Here is a 20,272-nt window from a genome sequence, read left to right on the forward strand (position 1 = left end):
TGGTAAATGTAAAGGCATATTTCTTGTAGCATAAAAAAAAAAAAAAAAGACTAACTTAAATTTAAAAGAATGAAGTTGCATATGTAATTGCACAAAATTTACGCGTTTACATATATTAATTTACAAAAATATAAAATAATCATATCACGGAAAAATTGCAAAACAAAAATGAAAAATAGTATGTGAGAATCATAAATATATCGACATAAACAAAATAAACTTAAGAGACATAAGAACATAAGTATATAAACAAATTTTTTTTTTTTTTCTTTTTCAAATTGGGAAAATGAGAGTTCTCCTGATTTGTGGATGAAAAGAAGGAGAAAATATCCACGAGCATTAATATATACATATAAAGGACCCCCGAGTGCACTTCGTACGAATAAACAGGCACAAATCATTTTTTGCCATTAAACGAAAACTGCTAAAAATAAAAAACTTCCATCGAACGGGCGTAAAAAATAGGACGGGGGGGGAGAAAAAAAAATATTAAGAGATATTGGGAAAAATTATGAACTGTTACGAAATACTGGGAAAAATTATGAACCGCTAAGAAAAATTGGGAAAAAATGTGAACCGTTAAGAAAAACTGAGAAATTTTATGAACTGTTAAAAAAAAACTGGGAAAAATTATGAACTGTTAAGAAAAATTGGGGAAAATGACGTATTAACATTTGTGCAGAAAAACGTAAAGCGATATTCCCCTTAAGTGATAGAAATACAACTCTTGCCAATTCTATAACTAGTATATTAGGGGGACTAATGGAACAAATATATTAGTATATTTCTGAGAGCCCAATTTATGGTGTGTTTTTTTTTTTTTTTTTTTTTTCCTCCCCTCCCTTTTTATGCTTTAATACGTCTCTACCTGTCTACTGTAATAATTTCACTCTTCTTTCCCAAATCGTCTTGTAATATCTTGGGTACCTTTTTCGTGTGTGTATTTTGTCCAAAAAAATTTTGGGCTATATATAAATCTTGATAGTTGTAATTATAATAATTAAATCTTTTTTTTTTTAATTTTTTTTTACAATAGTAAAATATGAAATATTTGTAAATAATATGGTTCATTGTCGTTTTATTACAAAGATACAAATCATCTCTAAAGAAAAAATCAATCGTCCTGATGTTACAACATGTACTTGGAGTAATAAAACTAACGGCTGCATTTTCGTAAATTTTATTTAATATATAATTGTTAATTAATTTAAAATCTATTATTCGTGAATTGTGTAAATTAACAATAAAATTCAGGTTTTTGTAAAATAATTTTTTCAGTTCATTTTGACAATATATAGTAAACCAGAAATGACACAATTTATATATATCAAAATATTTAATGGTATAACAAAATTTCTTTAATTTTTTTTTTTTCTTTATTATAAAATATTTATAATGGTTACTAAATATTTTATATACATTATATTTGTATATATTTTTTACCATTTTAAAATTTCTTATGTCCATTTTTTTTTGAGATGATACATAATTAAAGACTCTTCCAAAATTTATGTAAGAAAATGTTTTTTCATTAAAAGGGCTAATATTATGTACTTTTATAACATTATCTAACATTATTATTTTTTTTTTAAATAATAATTTTTCCACATGTTCCAAATTTTTCAAGTATATCTTAATCACTTCTTTGTTAATCCTGTTAATAATTCCAAGCGCACAATTTATGTGTACACTTTGCACACCTTCGTTCAGAAAAACATTTAAATTGTAGTTGTAATTCTGCTCGTCCTTTTTTTCGTTTTTCCCTTCCCTCTCATTTACATTATTGTTCTCTTTACTCCCCCTTACCACGTTCATGTAATTATCATCGATACCCCCAACTTCAATATTAACCCCATCCATACCGCAACCATCATCAGTTCTTCTATACGTCTCTACGCACCCCCTTTCATGTACATTATTTTGGTTCCATACATTACTTTCAAAACTATTTCTTCCATTAAAAATGCTACCAAGACCACTACATATTTTCCATTTTTTAGACAAATTTATTTTCTCTTCATAATTCTTTAAATAAAATACGTAGCTCCTTTTCTTTACATTAATAAAAAACTCATCTATATTTTGAATGATACTTACTAAATAAGAATTAAAACATTCATTGTACTTATTAATATCATATATTTTGACATTTGAAAATTTAGAAGGTCCATGCTTTTCCTCTTCCCGGTAAATGTTAGCAGTACTATTACTACGCCCCATATGGCGTGAAGTATGACTCAAATGCATATATCTATCCTGCTCCATTAAATGTTCGTTATCTTTACTTCTATTAGCAATCCCATTTCTATTTGAAGATGCAGCACTGATGGATCCAGCGTTCCTTGGTGTATTTTTCAGTACAAACGCTTCTTTCTTTGATTCGTAGTCTGATTCTAAACATTTCACCTCTTTCAACAAATCATCACTTAGATTACTATTGATATTCAGGATGGGTACGTTGTCTCCCTTGTTTTCCCCATCAGACTGAACTATACCACTAGAATTTAATACTCCACTAGAATTTAATACTCCATTAGAATTTAGTACGCCATTAGACTTGATTACTCCGTTAAACTTTGCTACTCCGTTAGACTCTACTATATCCTTTGGCGTGATTGTTCCCTTTTTGTTATTTATGAAATTTCCCCAATTCATGTATTTGTTACTGACACCAAAGGAATTGCTTTTCTCGTTACATTCGCTCGATTTGTTATCATTATAATAACTGCTATCATTGAAGTAATTTTCCACTAACATGTAATTAGACATTTCCTCATCATTTTTTCCTGCCTGTTTTTGCTCTTCGACTGCTTTATGTTCAATGTTTTCTTCTTGGACTGACTTGTTCAGTATTTTTTCTTTCCCACGTATTGTCCAATTTGCTTCCCCATATGTCGTCCCATCTGATGAGCCACGTTTTCCCGCATCTAATTTTCCAATTTCTTTGCTTCTCTTCATTTCCTCTTCCCTTGGTTGCCTTAATATGTACTCGCTATCCCCATTTTCCGCAAATTTCTTTTCGTTTTTTTTCTCACTTTCGTATATCGTTTTTCCCTCATCTTCGTGCTCCCGCTGATGATGATCATGGTCATGTTCCTGTTTCTTCTCCCGCTCCTGTTCTTGCCTCTCCTCCTCCTCCTCCTCCTCATCGTCATCGTCGTCGTAATCTTCATCATCATATACATCGTCTTCCTCATCAAACTGTTTACCGTTATCATTTTCATTTCCTTCGTCGAAAATCTTATCATCATCATCATCCTCGTTTATTTGTGAAATACTATAATGGCTTATTTTATCTTTGTCCCTTTTTCTTTTTTTTACCTCTTTTTTTTTGTTTTCTAATCTTTTTCTTTTCACATATTCCTCATCACTTACTATTCCATTTTTTGCTGTGTCGTTTGCTACACTTTCTACTACATCGTCTACACTTTTTTCCACTAGCATGTTAAATTTAGTATTACGTCGTTCAGATTTCTTCTTTCCCCTGTTTGATTTCTCTCCTTCCATTGCTACGTCTACTTTGTCTTCTTCGTCTGTTTCGTCTCTTTCTGTTGCTTCATCTTCCTCCTCCTCCTCCTCCTCTTCCTCTTCCTCTTCTCCCTCCCCCTCTTGCGAATTACCCTTCTCTTTATCAAAAATAATCATTTTTTTATCCCCCTCACTGATATAATTAAACTTTTCCATAAAGATGGAAATATGTTTACTCATCATTTCAGCTAATTTCTCATCATTTGTAGTAAAATAACCACCATGAGACCTTAATTTATTTAAAAACATAAGTACACCAACTACTTCATTGTTTCTGTCTAAAATAGGTGCAGCTAAAATTGTTCTTGTTTTAAAATTAAATTTTTCATCATGTGCAGGATTGTATAATTCATTATTTAGTACATCCTTACAATTAATAATTTCTTTATTTCGGAGAACCCATAGATTGAAACTTTTCTCATTACTATTAGCTGAAATTTTTATAATATTTTTCCTACCATGAATAGCTTTACTCCATAATTCATTTTTTGCTTTATCATATAAAAATAAAGTAGACGTTTCACAATTTAATATATTAGAACAATCACACATAACCATTTGAAAAATGAAATCGAGCTCTTTCTTTTTTTTCATCCGTTCACTTTTAGTAGTATCAATAAATATAAGTTGTAACATACCAAGTGAGCAACCAAGTAATATTCCTAAAACTGACCCTATTAACGTATAATATTGATATACTTTATTTTTTATATCAAATTTTGTAGGCTGTATAACCTTATATTTCTGAAGTAAATAATTTATAAAACAACCAAAAAATATTCCAAACGTATCACTGCAAAGTTGACCTATAGATGCTGCACACAGAGTAGAAATACCAAATGATACACCAATGGATGCATCAAACATATCACCTAAACGAATCATAATAAACTGATCTACAAAACCAAATCCTATCATAGGAATAGATGAACAAAATATAATATTTAGCACTTTTTTTATCTCGATATTCTTTCCCTTCAACTCGTCATCTTTTCCCTCCAACTCGTCATCTTTTCCCTTCAACTCGTCATCTTTTCCCTTCAACTCGTCATCTTTTCCCTTCAACTCGTCATCTTTTCCCTTCAACTCTCCATTCTTTCTCTTCATCTCATCCTTTATTCCATCTCCCTCTTCATTGCTCCTGTCGTTATCATCCCTCTTTTGTTGTTCCCCATTTCCGTCATTCAAATTTTCCGATTCATTGTATACACGTTCATTATTTATAGTTTCTTCCCTGGATATTATTCCTTCGTTACTTTCTCTACGACTGGTAGCTTCTTCCCTCTGGAAGTGGTCACTACTTATTGTGTCCTTATTATTATCATTATTATTATTATTTTTTTTTTTTTTTTTTTTTTTTCCGCCCTACTGTCTCGTTCGTTATTCGATTTTTCCTTATTTGAATTGTTGTAAAGATACATTATGTCTTCCTTTTCTTTTTCAGACATACCAACTTGTGTACCTTCCTCTCTTTTAATAGTTTCCCCTGGATTATTTTTTCCTTCCATTTCATAACTACCCTCATTTAAACTACCATTAAATACGCTACCACTAATTATGCTACCATAACCAACATTCTTTTTTTCTTTTTGGAAATCTCGCTCCCCATCCTTTAATCTTTCCCCTGCACCATCGTCATTTGTAAATGTTGAGTAATAACTCACGCGCCGTCTGTTAAACGAGGTACTAAAATTATTATTATCACTGGTACTATTACAACTGGTACTATTACAACTGGTACTGTTACAACTGGTACTATTACAACTGGTACTATTGCAACTGGTACTATTACAACTGGTACTATTGCAACTGGTACTATTGCAACTGGTACTATTGTTATTGCTACTATTACTGGTAGTATTCTTCTCTGCGTGTAAAACATGAGTATCTTTATCAAAATGAAATGAACAGAACTTCCCCTTAAGACAGCATGTTTCGTAAGTAGTGCCGATTTTCAAGTCGTAATTTCCAACTTTACAACTTTCTTTTGGGCATTTGCTCTTTTCATTGTTCATGTGTACTATGTTGTGCGGCTTTGTGCTCCCGACTCTTCTCACACCACTAACACTGCTAATACATACAATGCTACTTTTTCTTTCGTGTAGTAAATTAGTACAATATGATATTTTTAAAGAGGTAAATAAATTCAAGTTCAAATTTTTTTTGCTTAATAGACATGATGATTCACATCTCCAAATATTCTTTAATATTCTTTCATTCATAATTTAAAAAAAAAAGAAATTTATATATATACAGTTCTCTTCCTTTAAAGGAGAACAAGTATAAAATAGTTTCTAATAACATTATATTTGCATTATATTAAAAAATGCTTCCTCTTTCGATATGTTCATAAAATTAATATAATCTCTCTTCTTTTGTTTTCCTATTTTTTACACTTAAATCAAACATAATTCCATATATACATTTATTTTCTCAGGCATACACGATAAAACGTATCAATATTTCTTTGCCTTTACCCAAATCCTTAATTTTTCTAACTCCCTCTTTAACACATTGTAAATGGGGTAACATACACATATTTTTAACAAAGGGAAACAAAAAAACATAAAAACATAAAAACTAAAAAACTAAAAAACTAAAAAACTAAAAAATATAAGAACTAAAAAACATAAAAACTGAAAAACATAAAAACTGAAAAACATAAAAACTGAAAAACATAAAAACTGAAAAACATAAAAACTGAAAAACATAAAAACTAAAAAATATAAAAATATAAAAACAAAAAAACAAAAATATAAAAAAATAATGAGAAATGTTTTTTTTTTTTTTTTTTTTTTATTTTTTGCTTTATTGTTATGGATACATATACATACATATACATATATATATATTTTTTTTTTTTTGCAAAAAAAATATTTGAACTTTCATTTTCGTCTCCTGGTCCTCTTGTCACAAATATACATAGCACCTTTTACAAGCGTAACTAGCTTCACATTGTATGTAATAATTATTTCATCGTGTAATATAATTTTTTGATAACATATAACCCTTTTTCTCAGAACGCGTGACGTCATATATGCTTTATATATTAGGATACAGGTATTTTTCCTTTTATGCTTTTGATAAATTCAACAAATTATCATATTTTACTGCTAAAAATTTATTTTTACGTAATATAGAATTAAAGGGAAAAGGTAGTTTCATTGTTTATGCCTAATTTATGAAGGAATATACCCTTTTTAATTTTTTTGTGCTATATAGAAAAAACTGTTTACAGCAAAATGAACATCTTTAACTAGTACTTTTTATTTCGTAAACTAAAAAAATTTCTACAGTTCCCTTTTTTTTTTTTTTTTTTTTGAACATTATGAATATGTATAGGTAATTAAAATGGATTATTATTTGGACAAAGAATAACCTAATTTTGGTTATACTCTCATGCATTTATACATATATGCTTGTATATATATTAACACTGACAACTAAATAATCTTGCTTTTTTTTTTTTTTTTAACCCATACAACTTACACATTAAAAGATACTGTGAAATACTAAATAGATTTCAAAAAAAAAAAAAAAAAAAATCATAACAGAGATGAAACAAAATTAAAATAAAATTAAAGCAAAATTAAAGCAAGATTAAAGCAAAATTAAAGCAAAATTAAAGCAAAATTAAAGTCAAATTAAAGCAAAATTAAAGCAAAATTAAAACAAAATTAAAACAAAAATTAAAACAAAATAAAAAAAAAATTAAAACAAAATAAAAAAAAAATTAAAACAAAAGGCAACAGATCATTATGTTGACCGCACACATGTTGAACTCTATTATCCGTAATTGCAGCCACTTTTATTGCATTTTATTTTTTAAATAAAATTGGAAATAATAAACACATTTTTAAATTTACGAACAACTGTCAATTAAAAAACACATATTAAGGAAAATGTACTATATGCGAACATGTACATTTCCTACTCTTCTCTCGTTTTCATGTTCTTTTAAAAACACAGATATAACAGTAATATATACATATATATATGTATTTTTTCTTTTTTTTTTTATATTTTTTTCAAGAACTGTTAAAAAACATATATAACCGCACATATATACACAACGAAAAAGAAAAAAAAATGCTTCTTTACATTGTTATATTTTTGTTTGTTCATCATGGTGCCTTTTTTTCTACATTAGAAATAAATAAAAATAATAAATATACCTTTATAAATAATGTTCATAATATACAACATACAACAAAATTACGCGCCACAGGAGGGAAAAGTAAGATATAAACAAAAACAAAATTGCATAGACAGAATGTGGGAGATGTTACAATATATGCCTACTTATGAGTAAGGACTTGAATGTATGCATATATATATATATATTTATTTATTTATATTTATACATATATTTATAATATTCCTTCTTTTTCCCCACATTAGTTGGAGGTAAGATAATAGGATATGGTCATTCTTACCCATCAAATGAAATTGATAATGACGAATTAAGAAAATATGTTGACACAAGTGATGAAGTAATATTTATGCGTCTTTTTCATTTTGCTTTTCATACTCAAAAAAGATAAAAAGGAAATAAACAATAAAATAAAACAAAATAAAAAAATGATAAAATTATAAAATGATAAAATGATAAAATTATAAAATGATAAAATTATAAAATGATAAAATGATAAAATTATAAAATGATAAAATGATAAAATTATAAAATGATAAAATTATAAAATGATAAAATGATAAAATTATAAAATTATAAAATGATAAAATTACAAAATGATAAAATTACAAAATGATAAAAATATATAACAGAAAGATCTGCGCGAAAATTTGAAACCTGCACTGTTCATAACAAATGTTTATAAAATCAGATTTAAAAGTTGGCTATTCTTCATGTTTACAAATGCACACATATATATATGTGCACATATTTTGCAGTGGATAACAAGTAGAACAGGAATAAAAAAAAGGAGGATACTAAAAAAAAATGAAAATATATCAATGCTACAAATAGAAAGCGCTAATGAGGCTTTTAAAAGTTGTGCATTAAACCCCCTAAATGTAGATATGGTAAGAATATATAAAAAGATATTTATTTATTTTATACATACATACATACGTACATATATATATATATATATATATATAAATGAGTTTTTTCACTTCGTAAATATAATTTATTTTCAGTGAGGATCTCTGTTTTATTATAAAAACAATTAGTTCACTATATTTTAAAACGCACCCCTTTTTCTATTTTTTTTTTTTTTTTTTTCCTTTTTATGTCTTTTCTGCAATTTATAAAAAAAAAAAATATATTTGAAAATAACTACCTGAACAAATTTATATGTCTTTATTCTCAGATTATCAATGCATCTTCTACACCTCAAAATTTATTTGGTGATGCAAACAATATTAGCAACAAACTTGGGTGTAAAAATAGTGTTAATATGGATTTAACAGCTGCTTGTACAGGATTTGTTTTTGCCTTTGCTACAGGTTTTTTCTTTCCACTACATGTGTGTGCGCGCTTATATATATATGTATACATATGAAAACAATAATTTGGCTAGCTGGGAATTTTTTTTTTTTTTTTTGCCTGTACCATTTTTTTTTCCCTATTTTGTTCAAAATTTTCAGCATATAACTTTTTGCCCAGATATAAAAATATTCTCATAATTGGCAGTGATGCACTGAGCAACTTTGTTGACTGGAGAGATCGTAACACTTGTGTCTTGTTTGGTGATGGTGCAGGTTATGTATATATATACAATTTATATCAAAATAAAAAGCGCACCATTATTTTGTCATAAATCAACTATTTTCCCCATACCAAAGATTACATAGTCCGCTACTATAAAGCTGTTATTTTGTGAAGCACTTGTTACTCTCATTCTTTTTTTGCCTTTTTTTTTTTTAACATTTTTAGCACTTCAATGACGCGAAATTACATAACTGTGTCTTATTCTTTGTAGGTGCTGTTGTATTGCAAAGAACAGACCCCAATGAAGAAAATAAAATTTTTAATTATTACCTTGGATCGAATAGTGAATTAAATGATCTATTAACTATAAATTTTGAATATGATAAATATAGCTTAGACAGTCCTAATGCAAATAAGTATGGAAAATTAAATATGAATGGGAAGGAAGTATTCAAATATACCATAAGCCATATACCTAAAATTTTACAAAAAATTGCGCAAGATTCCAATATAAAAATGGAAGATATAGATTATTTTATTTTCCACCAAGCTAATATAAGAATTATAGAAACTGTGGCAAAAAATTTAAACATACCTTTATCAAAAGTACACATTTGTTCCAAACCATATGGATATATAAATATATAAACATATACATTACTGTTCTTTTGTTTTTCCTTATTATCATTATTGCTATATTTTAAAATTACTTTTTTTTTTTTTTTTCCTGAACAGGTTTTAGTAAATCTAGATGAACATGCGAACACTTCTGCAGCTTCAATACCTTTGTGTTTCTCAGAAAATGTAAAAATATGCGACAAAAAAAAAAGAAAAAAAAAAAAAAAGAGCTTATTAATAGTATGTATAAATATAAAGTAAAAAATCTATCAAATTGTTCATAACCCTAACTTAACACGTTCATTATAACATTATTCATAACTTTGATTATATTTATATTATTTTTTCCCCTTTTCACAGATACATAAAGGAAAAATAAAAAGGAATGACATCATTTGCATGTGTGGCTTTGGAGCTGGGATGTCTTATGGATGCGTTATATTTAAATATTAATTAAAAAAAAAAAAAATTCGGTCAAAAACACTAGATTTTTTACAACTTTTAAAAAAATATTTTTTTCTGGATAAGTTTGAATTATGTTGTTTTTGTGTGTTTACAATTATTTTTAAAAAATTATTTAGAGTAGTTGATAATAATTTAAACACGCACAGATAATAAAAAATTAGTGAATGGTTCGATTATTCAAAAATCTTATTTTTTTCATTTAATTTTTTTTTTTTTTTTTTTTTTTATATTTTATTGTATCATTTGGTAATATTTTGTCACAATTCATTTTAACTACAATTTTTACGTAGTTTGTAATATTACAAATATTTTGTTTTTTTCATATAATATCTATTTATTTCACATTTCACAAATTTATGTATACATATTTCATTCTTTGTAAAATAAAGGGAACCTTATTCTTATAAACCTCAAAATATATTGGGAATTAATAAACAAACAATTAAATATATGTACATCCATATATATATATATATATATATATATATATATATATAGTACGTATGTAATTATGTATGTACTAATGTATGCTCGTATGTACATAGATGAACTCATGTTTACCCAAAGAAAATTAAAACAGATAAAAGCAAAAAGGAGACGAGTCTATGGAATATTGAAAAGAAATATCAGAGTTTTTTTTAATTTGTGAATTTTCTCATTTTCACGTTCTTTTTATAATTTTTTTTTTTTTTTTTTCTTTACTCCTTTGTGATGTGGAATAAAATTAGAGTATTATTACTAAATAGAAGATACTTGATATTTCGATATTTTACAAATGAAGTAAAAGTTTATGATAATTTAAAAATTGCAGAAAGTAAAACATTATATGAAGACAAAAATACAAAAATTAGCATTCGAGAATCCTCAAAATATGCTGTACCCATACCTCAGTGTGACCGTTCCATAATAAGTTCCTTTATTTACAGAGTATTCTTGTAAGGCTGAATTATGTTCATGTGCACTGGATATATTTATATATATATTTACGTACACATACATGTACATATACATGTACCTTATTTATTTAGTTAAATATACCGAAAAATGCGCAAGCAGAAAAACAAGCGCACATATTGTTATTGCCTGCATATTTTTATGAAACCGTAAGAGTAAAAATGTCTATGTGAAAGAATGCCCCTGTTGTAATGACACACTTATAATTGAGTGGATTTCAAAAATGGAAAAAATGGAAATGAGCGAACAGTATGTTTGTCTGTTTATCTTTTTTTCCTTATATGATTACTTCTTTTTATCCCTTTATCTTTCTATCTTTTTAATTATTTTCTTATTTTTTTCATATTTTTTTCATATTTTTTTCTTATATATTTTTTTTCTTATAAAATCTTAGAAAACATACCGAATATGGAGAATGTGCATGGAGATTAGTTCATCTAATTATTGAAAGATTGGAAAATGAAGAAATATTAAAAATGTTTCATATTGATGAATCTTTTAACATGAAAATGTATTTTTATATTCTACATCTATGGATAATTAACAAAAGATTAAGACATGAAAATTACCAAGGAGAAATAATAAATACTTATATTTTTGATATTACCTGGAGAATTGTGCGAGATTGGATGCTTCTAAAAAATGTACCAGAATATTCTTTTAACGCGGAGCTTTTAAATTGTCAAGAATATGCCTTTGGGGTATGTTATTATTTTTTTTTTTTCTCCACCCATTTGTTATATTAATCATATTTTACCCATTTTCAAATATATAACTTGTATTAATTTACCGTTTTTTGAATTTAGTTTTTAGTATCCTTAGATGAAGCAGCTACAAATGTGGAAATATTCCCCGCACACTTAAAAGACATATTATGGGAGTTAATTTACTTAAATCGTGAATATATTTTATATATATGTATGTATGTATGTATATATATATATATGTATGTATGTATATATATATGTATGTATATATATATGTATGTATGTATATATATATGTATGTATATATATATGCATGTATGTATATATATATATATGCATGTATGTACATACATGTAATGTAAAACAAAATGATGATAACGGCACCCCTTATTTTTTCGCAGGCACTTATATGAAAGAAAAGTAAAGAAAGGAGGGGACATAGTCACAGAGTTGAGTAAATATAGTGTATTCCAAATGAGGCATATTTTTAATTTTCCTAGTGACCATTTTTTACAGGCATATTTTATATGGTTCGTATTTTTTTATAATATAATTTATCATTAACATATTTCTACTGTTTGGTATATAATCATATATACAATTAAAATACATGTGTTTCAGGAAAAAATATTATCTTGAATTTTTTTTTTTTTTTTTTTAATAGGGCTGATTTTTACAACCAAAAAAAATCAAATCGTCGCTTACCCTCCTTATGCCAACAGATATCATATGGAGGTAATACAAAGCAGAATTTCATAATCTTAGATATACAACTAAACATATAACTTTTTTTTTTTTTTTTTTTTTTTTGCGACAATGTTTCAGGCTACCGTCCTAAGGAAAAAAGCAAATATCTTCCATATGATGATGGGAAAAAATTATTACCAAGGAATTATTAGGAAAAAAAAATACATATAATATAATTTAATATAACCCAACAATTTTCCTTCTATTCATTTATGTGTATTCAATATATATTTTTTTAAATAATGGAACACACATTTTTTCCATATTAAATATGTGTTTGGTATTACGCATCAATCGTTCAGTTATTATTATTATTAATTTTTAAACATGAAAATACCTAAAAAAAAATTTGGAATTATCCTTAATGAGAAAAATACAATATAACAAAATAAAGTAAAACAATCAGAAATTTTAGTGATATATTTTTATCTTTTCACATTTAAAAAATTTATTTTTTTGTAAACTGCACTTTTTTTTTTTTTTTTTAACAATTGTACATGTATATTTAAAAAAATAGTAAGTTTTAAAATATACATTTATTTTTTTAAAAATGTGTATTTTTTTTTTTTTTTTTTTTTTTTTTGTTTTAGTACAAATAGCATTTTTACTTCGATTATAATTTTTTTCATTTTATTCTTTTCATCATTTAAATGGTAGTTTTATGTAAGTGTAAAAAAACGATAATTTGTATTTTAATTTTTTTTTTTTTCCTTTGTTTTCTTCATATTTTTTTTCACTTTTTTTATTTGCCTTTTTCTTTTCTTTTTTAAATATATAAAAGTAGAACACTTTTCAACCTCAGCATTATTCACGTTATTTTTACATTTTTTCCTTTTTTTTTTTTTTTTTTTTTTGGCAACTTTGGAAGGATATATAAATTTTATATTCGTTAACATTTTTTTTAATTCTTTTGTGTTTTAAAGTAGTTTTAATGTTATATATCATCACTACATGATATAATATATCGGAACTTTGCATTTTATCTTACTGTTTTTTTTTTTTTTTTTTTTTTTTTTGTGTTACTCCTTTCTCGATCTTTTTTTCAGCGTTTATAAATAATGTTTTAGTTTAAAAATGAAAAATGGAAAAGAAGAGTAGTTACAAAACCGTGTTGCTAGGAGAATCATCAGTAGGTAAATCAAGCATAGTTTTACGTTTAACAAAAGATACGTTCCATGATAACACAAACACAACCATAGGTGCCTCTTTTTGCACATTTGTCGTTAATATAAATGACTTAAAAGGGAAAAGTTATAATAGTGGTAGTAACAATAATAATAATATAAACACAAAAAGTAATAGTAATAGTAATAATAATAATAGCAATAGTAACAGTAATAGTAATAGTAATAGTAGTACTAACAATAATGACAGATTTACGTTCAATGAAGAAAATTTAAAAAATAACGAAAGTTTATATAATATAAAATTTGATATTTGGGATACAGCGGGACAAGAAAGATACGCGAGTATTGTTCCTTTGTACTATAGGGGCGCAACATGCGCCATAGTGGTTTTTGATATTAGTAATTCGAATAGTTTAGATAGAGCTAAAACGTGGGTAAATCAGTTAAAAATTAGTAGTAATTATATTATAATTTTAGTTGCTAATAAAATAGATAAAAATAAATTTCAAGTGGATATGTTAGAAGTGCAAAAATATGCTCAAGAAAATAATTTACTTTTTATTCAAACAAGCGCCAAAACTGGAGCTAACATAAAAAATATTTTCTATATGCTTGCGGAAGAAATATATAAGAATATTATAAATAATAATAACACCTTAGACAGTAAAACAATAAATAACAACTTAATAAACCTTGATAGTGAAAAATACCCAAAAAAAAACTGCTGCTAATTGTTTTATATGTATGTATGTATATATATATATATATATATACATTTTGTACGTGTGTGTAATAACTAGTTTGCAATTGTTTAGAGAAAATTTTATATTTTCTTTTTTTCCTTTATTTATTAATTTGTATAAAACAGTAGATTAGTTCATTTTTTTTTTTTTTTTTTAATTTAAAAAATTTATTTAATTAAAATAAAACACAGAATTAATGTCGTTCTACACTGCATAATACGCAATTCATGTTTTACGTGTATTTATATATATAATATACATATATATGCACACTTATATAATTTATATATATATACACATTATAAAATGCTTCATATATTTAGATACATTTGAACACAGTTTTTTTTTTTTTTTGCACAAGAATTTTTTTATACTATTTTGAATATATAAATATTTTTATATACTTTGATATCATTAATATACCGAAACTGTCTTTTTATACTTTATAAATATATAAGTATATGTAAGTATAAACAAATTAAATAACATACTAGGTTAAAATAATTATATTTTTCTTCACATATTTACTCACAGCAGTACTATATCGACTGTATACAAAAAGGCACCTTCCTCATTTTTAATTTGAACATTTTGTAGGCATAGCAAGTACCTTAAATTCATGTTCTTTAAAATATTAAACACTTCTATGTGAAATGCTGACGATGATGTATTAGATTTTTTAAATTTTGTGATGGTAGTAAGATATAAATAAAGTTGAAATAATATTAATTTTTTTTTATCTATCTTTAAAAATTCAAATATGTTTATTATATCACCTATAAAAATATCAACGTCATCCCTCTTCTTTTTTAGATTATCCTTATTTGTACTCTTCTGATAATAATTACTTATAGCCCCTACGTTAATAATATTATTTACAGTGTTTTCAGTACTCACATTATATGTAGTAGTAACTGTTTTAAAATTATTTCCCTCAATGCATCTATTATTGTCTAATAATAATGTATCAATTTTTTTATTGCCCACATGCTCTATTTTAGCAAAATAGGTGTCACGTATTCGACTAGGGCTTAACACATTTTTGTGTTTTTCACAATTTAAAGTTAATAAATAATCATAATATAACATAAAGAGGGTATTTGAAATTTCAATATAATCATCTTCCGATATATAACATATAATTTTTTCGAACACCTTATTTTCTACATTTTTATTAAAATTATATGAAAAATTTTTGTATTTTTCTCCTAATGATTTTTCCAACATTACACATACATAGGCATATATATGATATATATACAAGTTATTAGCTATGTACAGCAATTTTTTAAGTATATTTTCTTTCAAATGTATATTGCAAAATGCTTTCTTATATAAATATAAATACGTGCTTCTTTTTTTTAAATATAAAAATATATCTAACTTTATTAAGCATTCTATAATTTTACTCATATTTATAAATAGGCTATGCTTCATATATTTAGTATTATTTTCTTCCAACTTTTTATTTGAATTAGTGAAACTTGATATGCAGCTATATTCATAATAGCCTTTTTTTTCTCCCTGAACTTTTATAATTTCATTTTTCAAACTTTTTAATAGTAAAACTTCATTAATTTCATATCTGAATTTGGAATTCGATAATGATATTAAAACTTTTGACAAATTATCTAAAGAGATATATTTATATGTACTTAAATAATTTTTAGTTAAATCATCAATGATCCTATACTTTATATCCATCAGTTCCTTCCTATAATATCTGCTATTTGAATTATTTTCTATAAAAAATTGAAATTTAGAACAACTTAAAAGAAGTAAAGAAATTATATCTTCATTAAACATTGTATTACGCTTAAAATAATTATATGCTTTATACACATGACACCATATATTCCTTGCATAATCAAAAAGAACAATTCTTTCAAAAAATATATTATTCAAAAAAATTAAAGAACACACATACTGATCTCTCTGGAAGTTATTTTCTTCATGAAGATCTCTAATATAAAGATTACTGACTTTTATAATATTTTGACATATCAACTCTCTAATATTACTTAAGATTAAATCCTTCTTTGTACCTATACTTCTTATATTTTTATAAACAAAAGAAAGATCATTTAAAATATATATATATATATCATTAAACCTTCTAATCGTTTTCTTATTTACCATAAAATAGTACAAAATACATGAAATATTATTGAACAATAAATAAAAATCATACGAATTATACACTTTATTTATTTTTATAAAAGAGCTAGACAGAATTTTAATAGATAACAAATCACTAGGTTTTAATTTAAAAATGAAATCAAAATAATTTTCTATTTTATAAAAATAATATTCACTTCTATTTATTATTATTTCCTTCATATTTTCCATACATACATTATTTGATGTAATATCACTTGAAACAACATATGTTGCACCTTTATTTTTTGTATATATGCATCTCTCTAGGAAATTATTTGACATACTTAAGCTGAATTTCATAGTAACCGAAAATAATACATTATTTGTATGATATTTATTTTTTAATAAAGTAAAATAAATATTTTTTATAGAAACGAGAGCAATGGATAGAGAATGAAGTTTTACAAATTTTATATCTATTAAAGTTTTTAACAAATACTCATAAAATAAAACGAAGTTGCTGTCCACCACTTTATTTAATATACTTTTATCATTTAAGGAACTTAATAATATGCTATAATGAACATCACGTAGAACCTTTTTCTTGTTTTTTTCTTCTCTTAAAACTTGGAAAATGCATAAAATCAATTCTTTTAATTTGGAAACTAATAAAGCAGTATCATATTTCTTTTTCTTAATCATAGTACAATATATATTTAACAATTTTACAAGATATTCAATATTTTCATTTATTAAATTTTTATGAAGATTATCGATAAATTTATGTTCTAAGTTAACACTGAAAATTAAATTATCAACATATAGCTTTAAAATGTTTAACACCTTATTATTGTCAATTTTATCTATGTTTTCAGACAACTTCGTATAACACTTCTTGAAAATTTCATCTTTGCTCATTTTAATAGCATAATTTTCCTGATTTTTTAATTTTACAAAGTAGTACACATTAAATACATTTTCCCCCATTGTGTATTTATCAAAAACCCTGTTCGAATCATTATTAATAAGATATGCGTTTAATATGAAAAGAACCTTGTAAATTTCGTAATCGAAAAGATATAAATTATTGAAAACATAATTGAAATAGAAATTATAAAAAAGAATTAAATTTTTGTCATTTTTGCTCCATCTAAAAAAATAAACGATAAAATGAATTAATTCATTTCCACTCACTTCATGCAGACATTTAATCAGTTTGTTGCAAATTTTACCTAACAATTCTCTCTTGTGGAAATTTAGATCCTTTTCACTAAATTCAAATTCATTTATTTTACTTAAAACAGTTTTATCTATGTTCTTTACTACTATAGGAAAATCACAACCATTACTAAAATTTTTATCAAGTTCATCAAGTATTTTTATACTTTGAACTGTATCACTAAAATCTATAAAATTAAAACATTTTTTGTATTCATTTAACAAGTATTTATATACTACATGACCACTAATTCCTTCACGTTTTTTACTTCTATCATTCAGTAGGTTTTTAAATATTCTTAACCTATCATATACATTTAAATTGCCATTAAAAATAGATTGTACGTTGTTTTTCCTGTTTTCTTCCTTTTTTTTAACATTTTTATAATTCAATTTTACACTAACAAAATTTGATTTGGAATATACGAATTTTAAATGAGATAAACATTTATTTACATATGGCACTTTTGTTTTCTTTAAAATAATCATAATGTTAGCATCTGTAAGTCCTTATAAAACCAAATATATGTTGGGGGACTTTTCCATCAATATTTTTATTTATTTTTTTTTCGTTCTTTTGATGTTCATTTTCTAAAAACAAATTGATAATAGCTATTTTACTTGAAAAAATAAAAAAATAAAAATTTATAATATTTTTCAGTATAAACATAATGTTATTTTTGTTTTATAGATCATTTTCATTATATAAACTACGTTCATATTTTTTTCCTTTTATTGCTCATATATATAATTTTTTTAGTCGTTTACACGAATTCCAATAAGCAAAATTAACACAATTATTAAATCTGTATATAATGCATATAAATGCAAAAAAACGTAGTAAAATATAACAGATGTACAGTGTTCTCTGTAATTTCAGTGTACTACAGCTAATATAAAGTAAAAAATAAACTATTTTTTTTTGTAAGTTTATAGGATAAACCAACATAAATCAAGAACTGCATAGGTTTTTTTTTTTTATTTTGCTTGTTCATATAGATAAAATTTAATTGTAATACTCATTTGTTTTGTTATTTTATATTATTTTGGCCAAAGAAACATATAAAAATAAGCTTGTTTAGATATTTCTTTTTCATTATCCATTCCAAATATTATTTGCAGACTAGTGGAAAAAATTGTTTTAATGTCTTATCACGAATTATAACAATGGTATTAAGAAAGAAAAAGATTATAATATGACTTTACATGTGTAATATATCATATGTATTTACGCGTACCATGCAAATAAAAATGTATTGTGAAATAACGAGATAAAACAATATATGATATAAACAGAAGGCGTGTTAAATAAAGGAATGCACTTAGCAATTCTGAAGTTTATGAAAAAATTATGTGGGATATAAATTACAGAAAATAAAAAGGGGTAACATAATAATAAAGAGCAAATCTTGAAAATGAAAACTTAATTGAATGTGGTGCAGTTACACAACCTCAAAAAAATAGAAGTAAATTACTGTTAATTTTTTAAACCCAAAAAATTAAAACATTTCTTAAAATGTTAAAAATATAATTCATGAAAGAAAAATTTCTACAAAGGTATAAAATTATTTTTTATATATTATTTTGACGAAAATTGAGAATGATAATAGTCAAAAAAAAAAAGTATATAAACAAGTTTTCTGAATTAATGAATGACCTTTATTAAAAATAAAATTCAATACATCTCTTTAAATACTAATGTCTCATGTAGGTTGACTTCACTAAACAGTGAAAAAGTATATTTTTATTATTATCATGTCCTTAATTTTCTTTTATGTTCTTGAATTTTTTTCGTCTCTTGTATTTTTTTAATTGAATTAAGATTGGAGAAATTTTATGTTAAAATTGCATCATCTATGTTTCTTTTATTTCGTTTAGTTAATAAAAAGTCATAATTTATACTTAGGATATCCTAACATAAAAATATATGTTAAATTCCCAGTGTTAAAAAAAAAATTAGCATATCTTTCATACGAAATCAATTTAAAAATTATAATTAAGTTTTACATATACCTTAATTCAGAAAAGTTTGTAAATTTTTTGTTTTGATATAAAATTCTTTGTACAACATTGCTTTGAGTGTTCTATGGTACTAATATATCATATACATTAATTTTTCCTTTTCAGGAAAAATAAAAAACTTTAAAAAGACAAATTTCATTATTAAAGTGATAATAGAAAAATACCTCCTTTTAATCATATTTTAGTATATATTTCTAAAAATAATGGTTATATAATAAAATCTGACGAATGCTTATGTGTTAAGATAAATTCTTAAATTCGTAAGTTTCACTCTTTTAAAATAAGTTTCTCTTTTTTGTTTTCATAAAGAATATTTGTAAGAAAATGTTTGGACATAAATGCTTGCTTATCTTCAAATGACTTATAATT

General features: G+C 24.8%; 5 protein-coding genes across 5 annotated transcripts; 3 read left to right on the forward strand and 2 right to left on the reverse strand.

Annotated features, from left to right (window-relative positions):
• Positions 1–864: 864 nt before the first annotated feature.
• On the reverse strand, positions 865–5,750 carry MKS88_001147 (GAF domain-related protein; the record flags this gene model as incomplete). Its single annotated transcript, XM_067219806.1, has 2 exons — positions 865–4,802; positions 4,898–5,750. 2 exons carry the CDS (start codon positions 5,748–5,750, stop codon positions 865–867), a joined length of 4,791 nt encoding a protein of 1,596 aa, XP_067075076.1.
• Positions 5,751–7,617: 1,867 nt separating this feature from the next.
• Positions 7,618–10,273, forward strand: MKS88_001148 (beta-ketoacyl-ACP synthase III; the record flags this gene model as incomplete). Its single annotated transcript, XM_067219808.1, has 8 exons — positions 7,618–7,765; positions 7,930–8,021; positions 8,440–8,571; positions 8,862–8,997; positions 9,139–9,257; positions 9,428–9,808; positions 9,938–10,006; positions 10,181–10,273. 8 exons carry the CDS (start codon positions 7,618–7,620, stop codon positions 10,271–10,273), a joined length of 1,170 nt encoding a protein of 389 aa, XP_067075077.1.
• A 723-nt stretch (positions 10,274–10,996) lies between these two features.
• MKS88_001149 (ubiquinol-cytochrome-c reductase complex assembly factor 1) lies at positions 10,997–12,845 on the forward strand (the record flags this gene model as incomplete). The annotated part of the gene is made up of 6 exons (XM_067219809.1): positions 10,997–11,220; positions 11,634–11,940; positions 12,046–12,119; positions 12,348–12,476; positions 12,611–12,681; positions 12,772–12,845. The coding sequence occupies 6 exons, from the start codon at positions 10,997–10,999 to the stop codon at positions 12,843–12,845; spliced, it is 879 nt and encodes a 292-aa protein (XP_067075078.1).
• Positions 12,846–13,774: 929 nt separating this feature from the next.
• On the forward strand, positions 13,775–14,551 carry MKS88_001150 (ras-related protein Rab-5A; the record flags this gene model as incomplete). Its single annotated transcript, XM_067219810.1, has 1 exon — positions 13,775–14,551. One exon carries the CDS (start codon positions 13,775–13,777, stop codon positions 14,549–14,551), a length of 777 nt encoding a protein of 258 aa, XP_067075079.1.
• A 540-nt stretch (positions 14,552–15,091) lies between these two features.
• MKS88_001151 (uncharacterized protein) lies at positions 15,092–18,370 on the reverse strand (the record flags this gene model as incomplete). The annotated part of the gene is made up of 1 exon (XM_067219811.1): positions 15,092–18,370. One exon carries the CDS (start codon positions 18,368–18,370, stop codon positions 15,092–15,094), a length of 3,279 nt encoding a protein of 1,092 aa, XP_067075080.1.
• Between the last annotated feature and the right edge of the window lie 1,902 nt (positions 18,371–20,272).

The sequence above is a fragment of the Plasmodium brasilianum genome, chromosome 4 (assembly GCF_023973825.1).
Source record: "Plasmodium brasilianum strain Bolivian I chromosome 4, whole genome shotgun sequence".
Taxonomy (NCBI): Eukaryota; Apicomplexa; class Aconoidasida; order Haemosporida; family Plasmodiidae; genus Plasmodium; species Plasmodium brasilianum.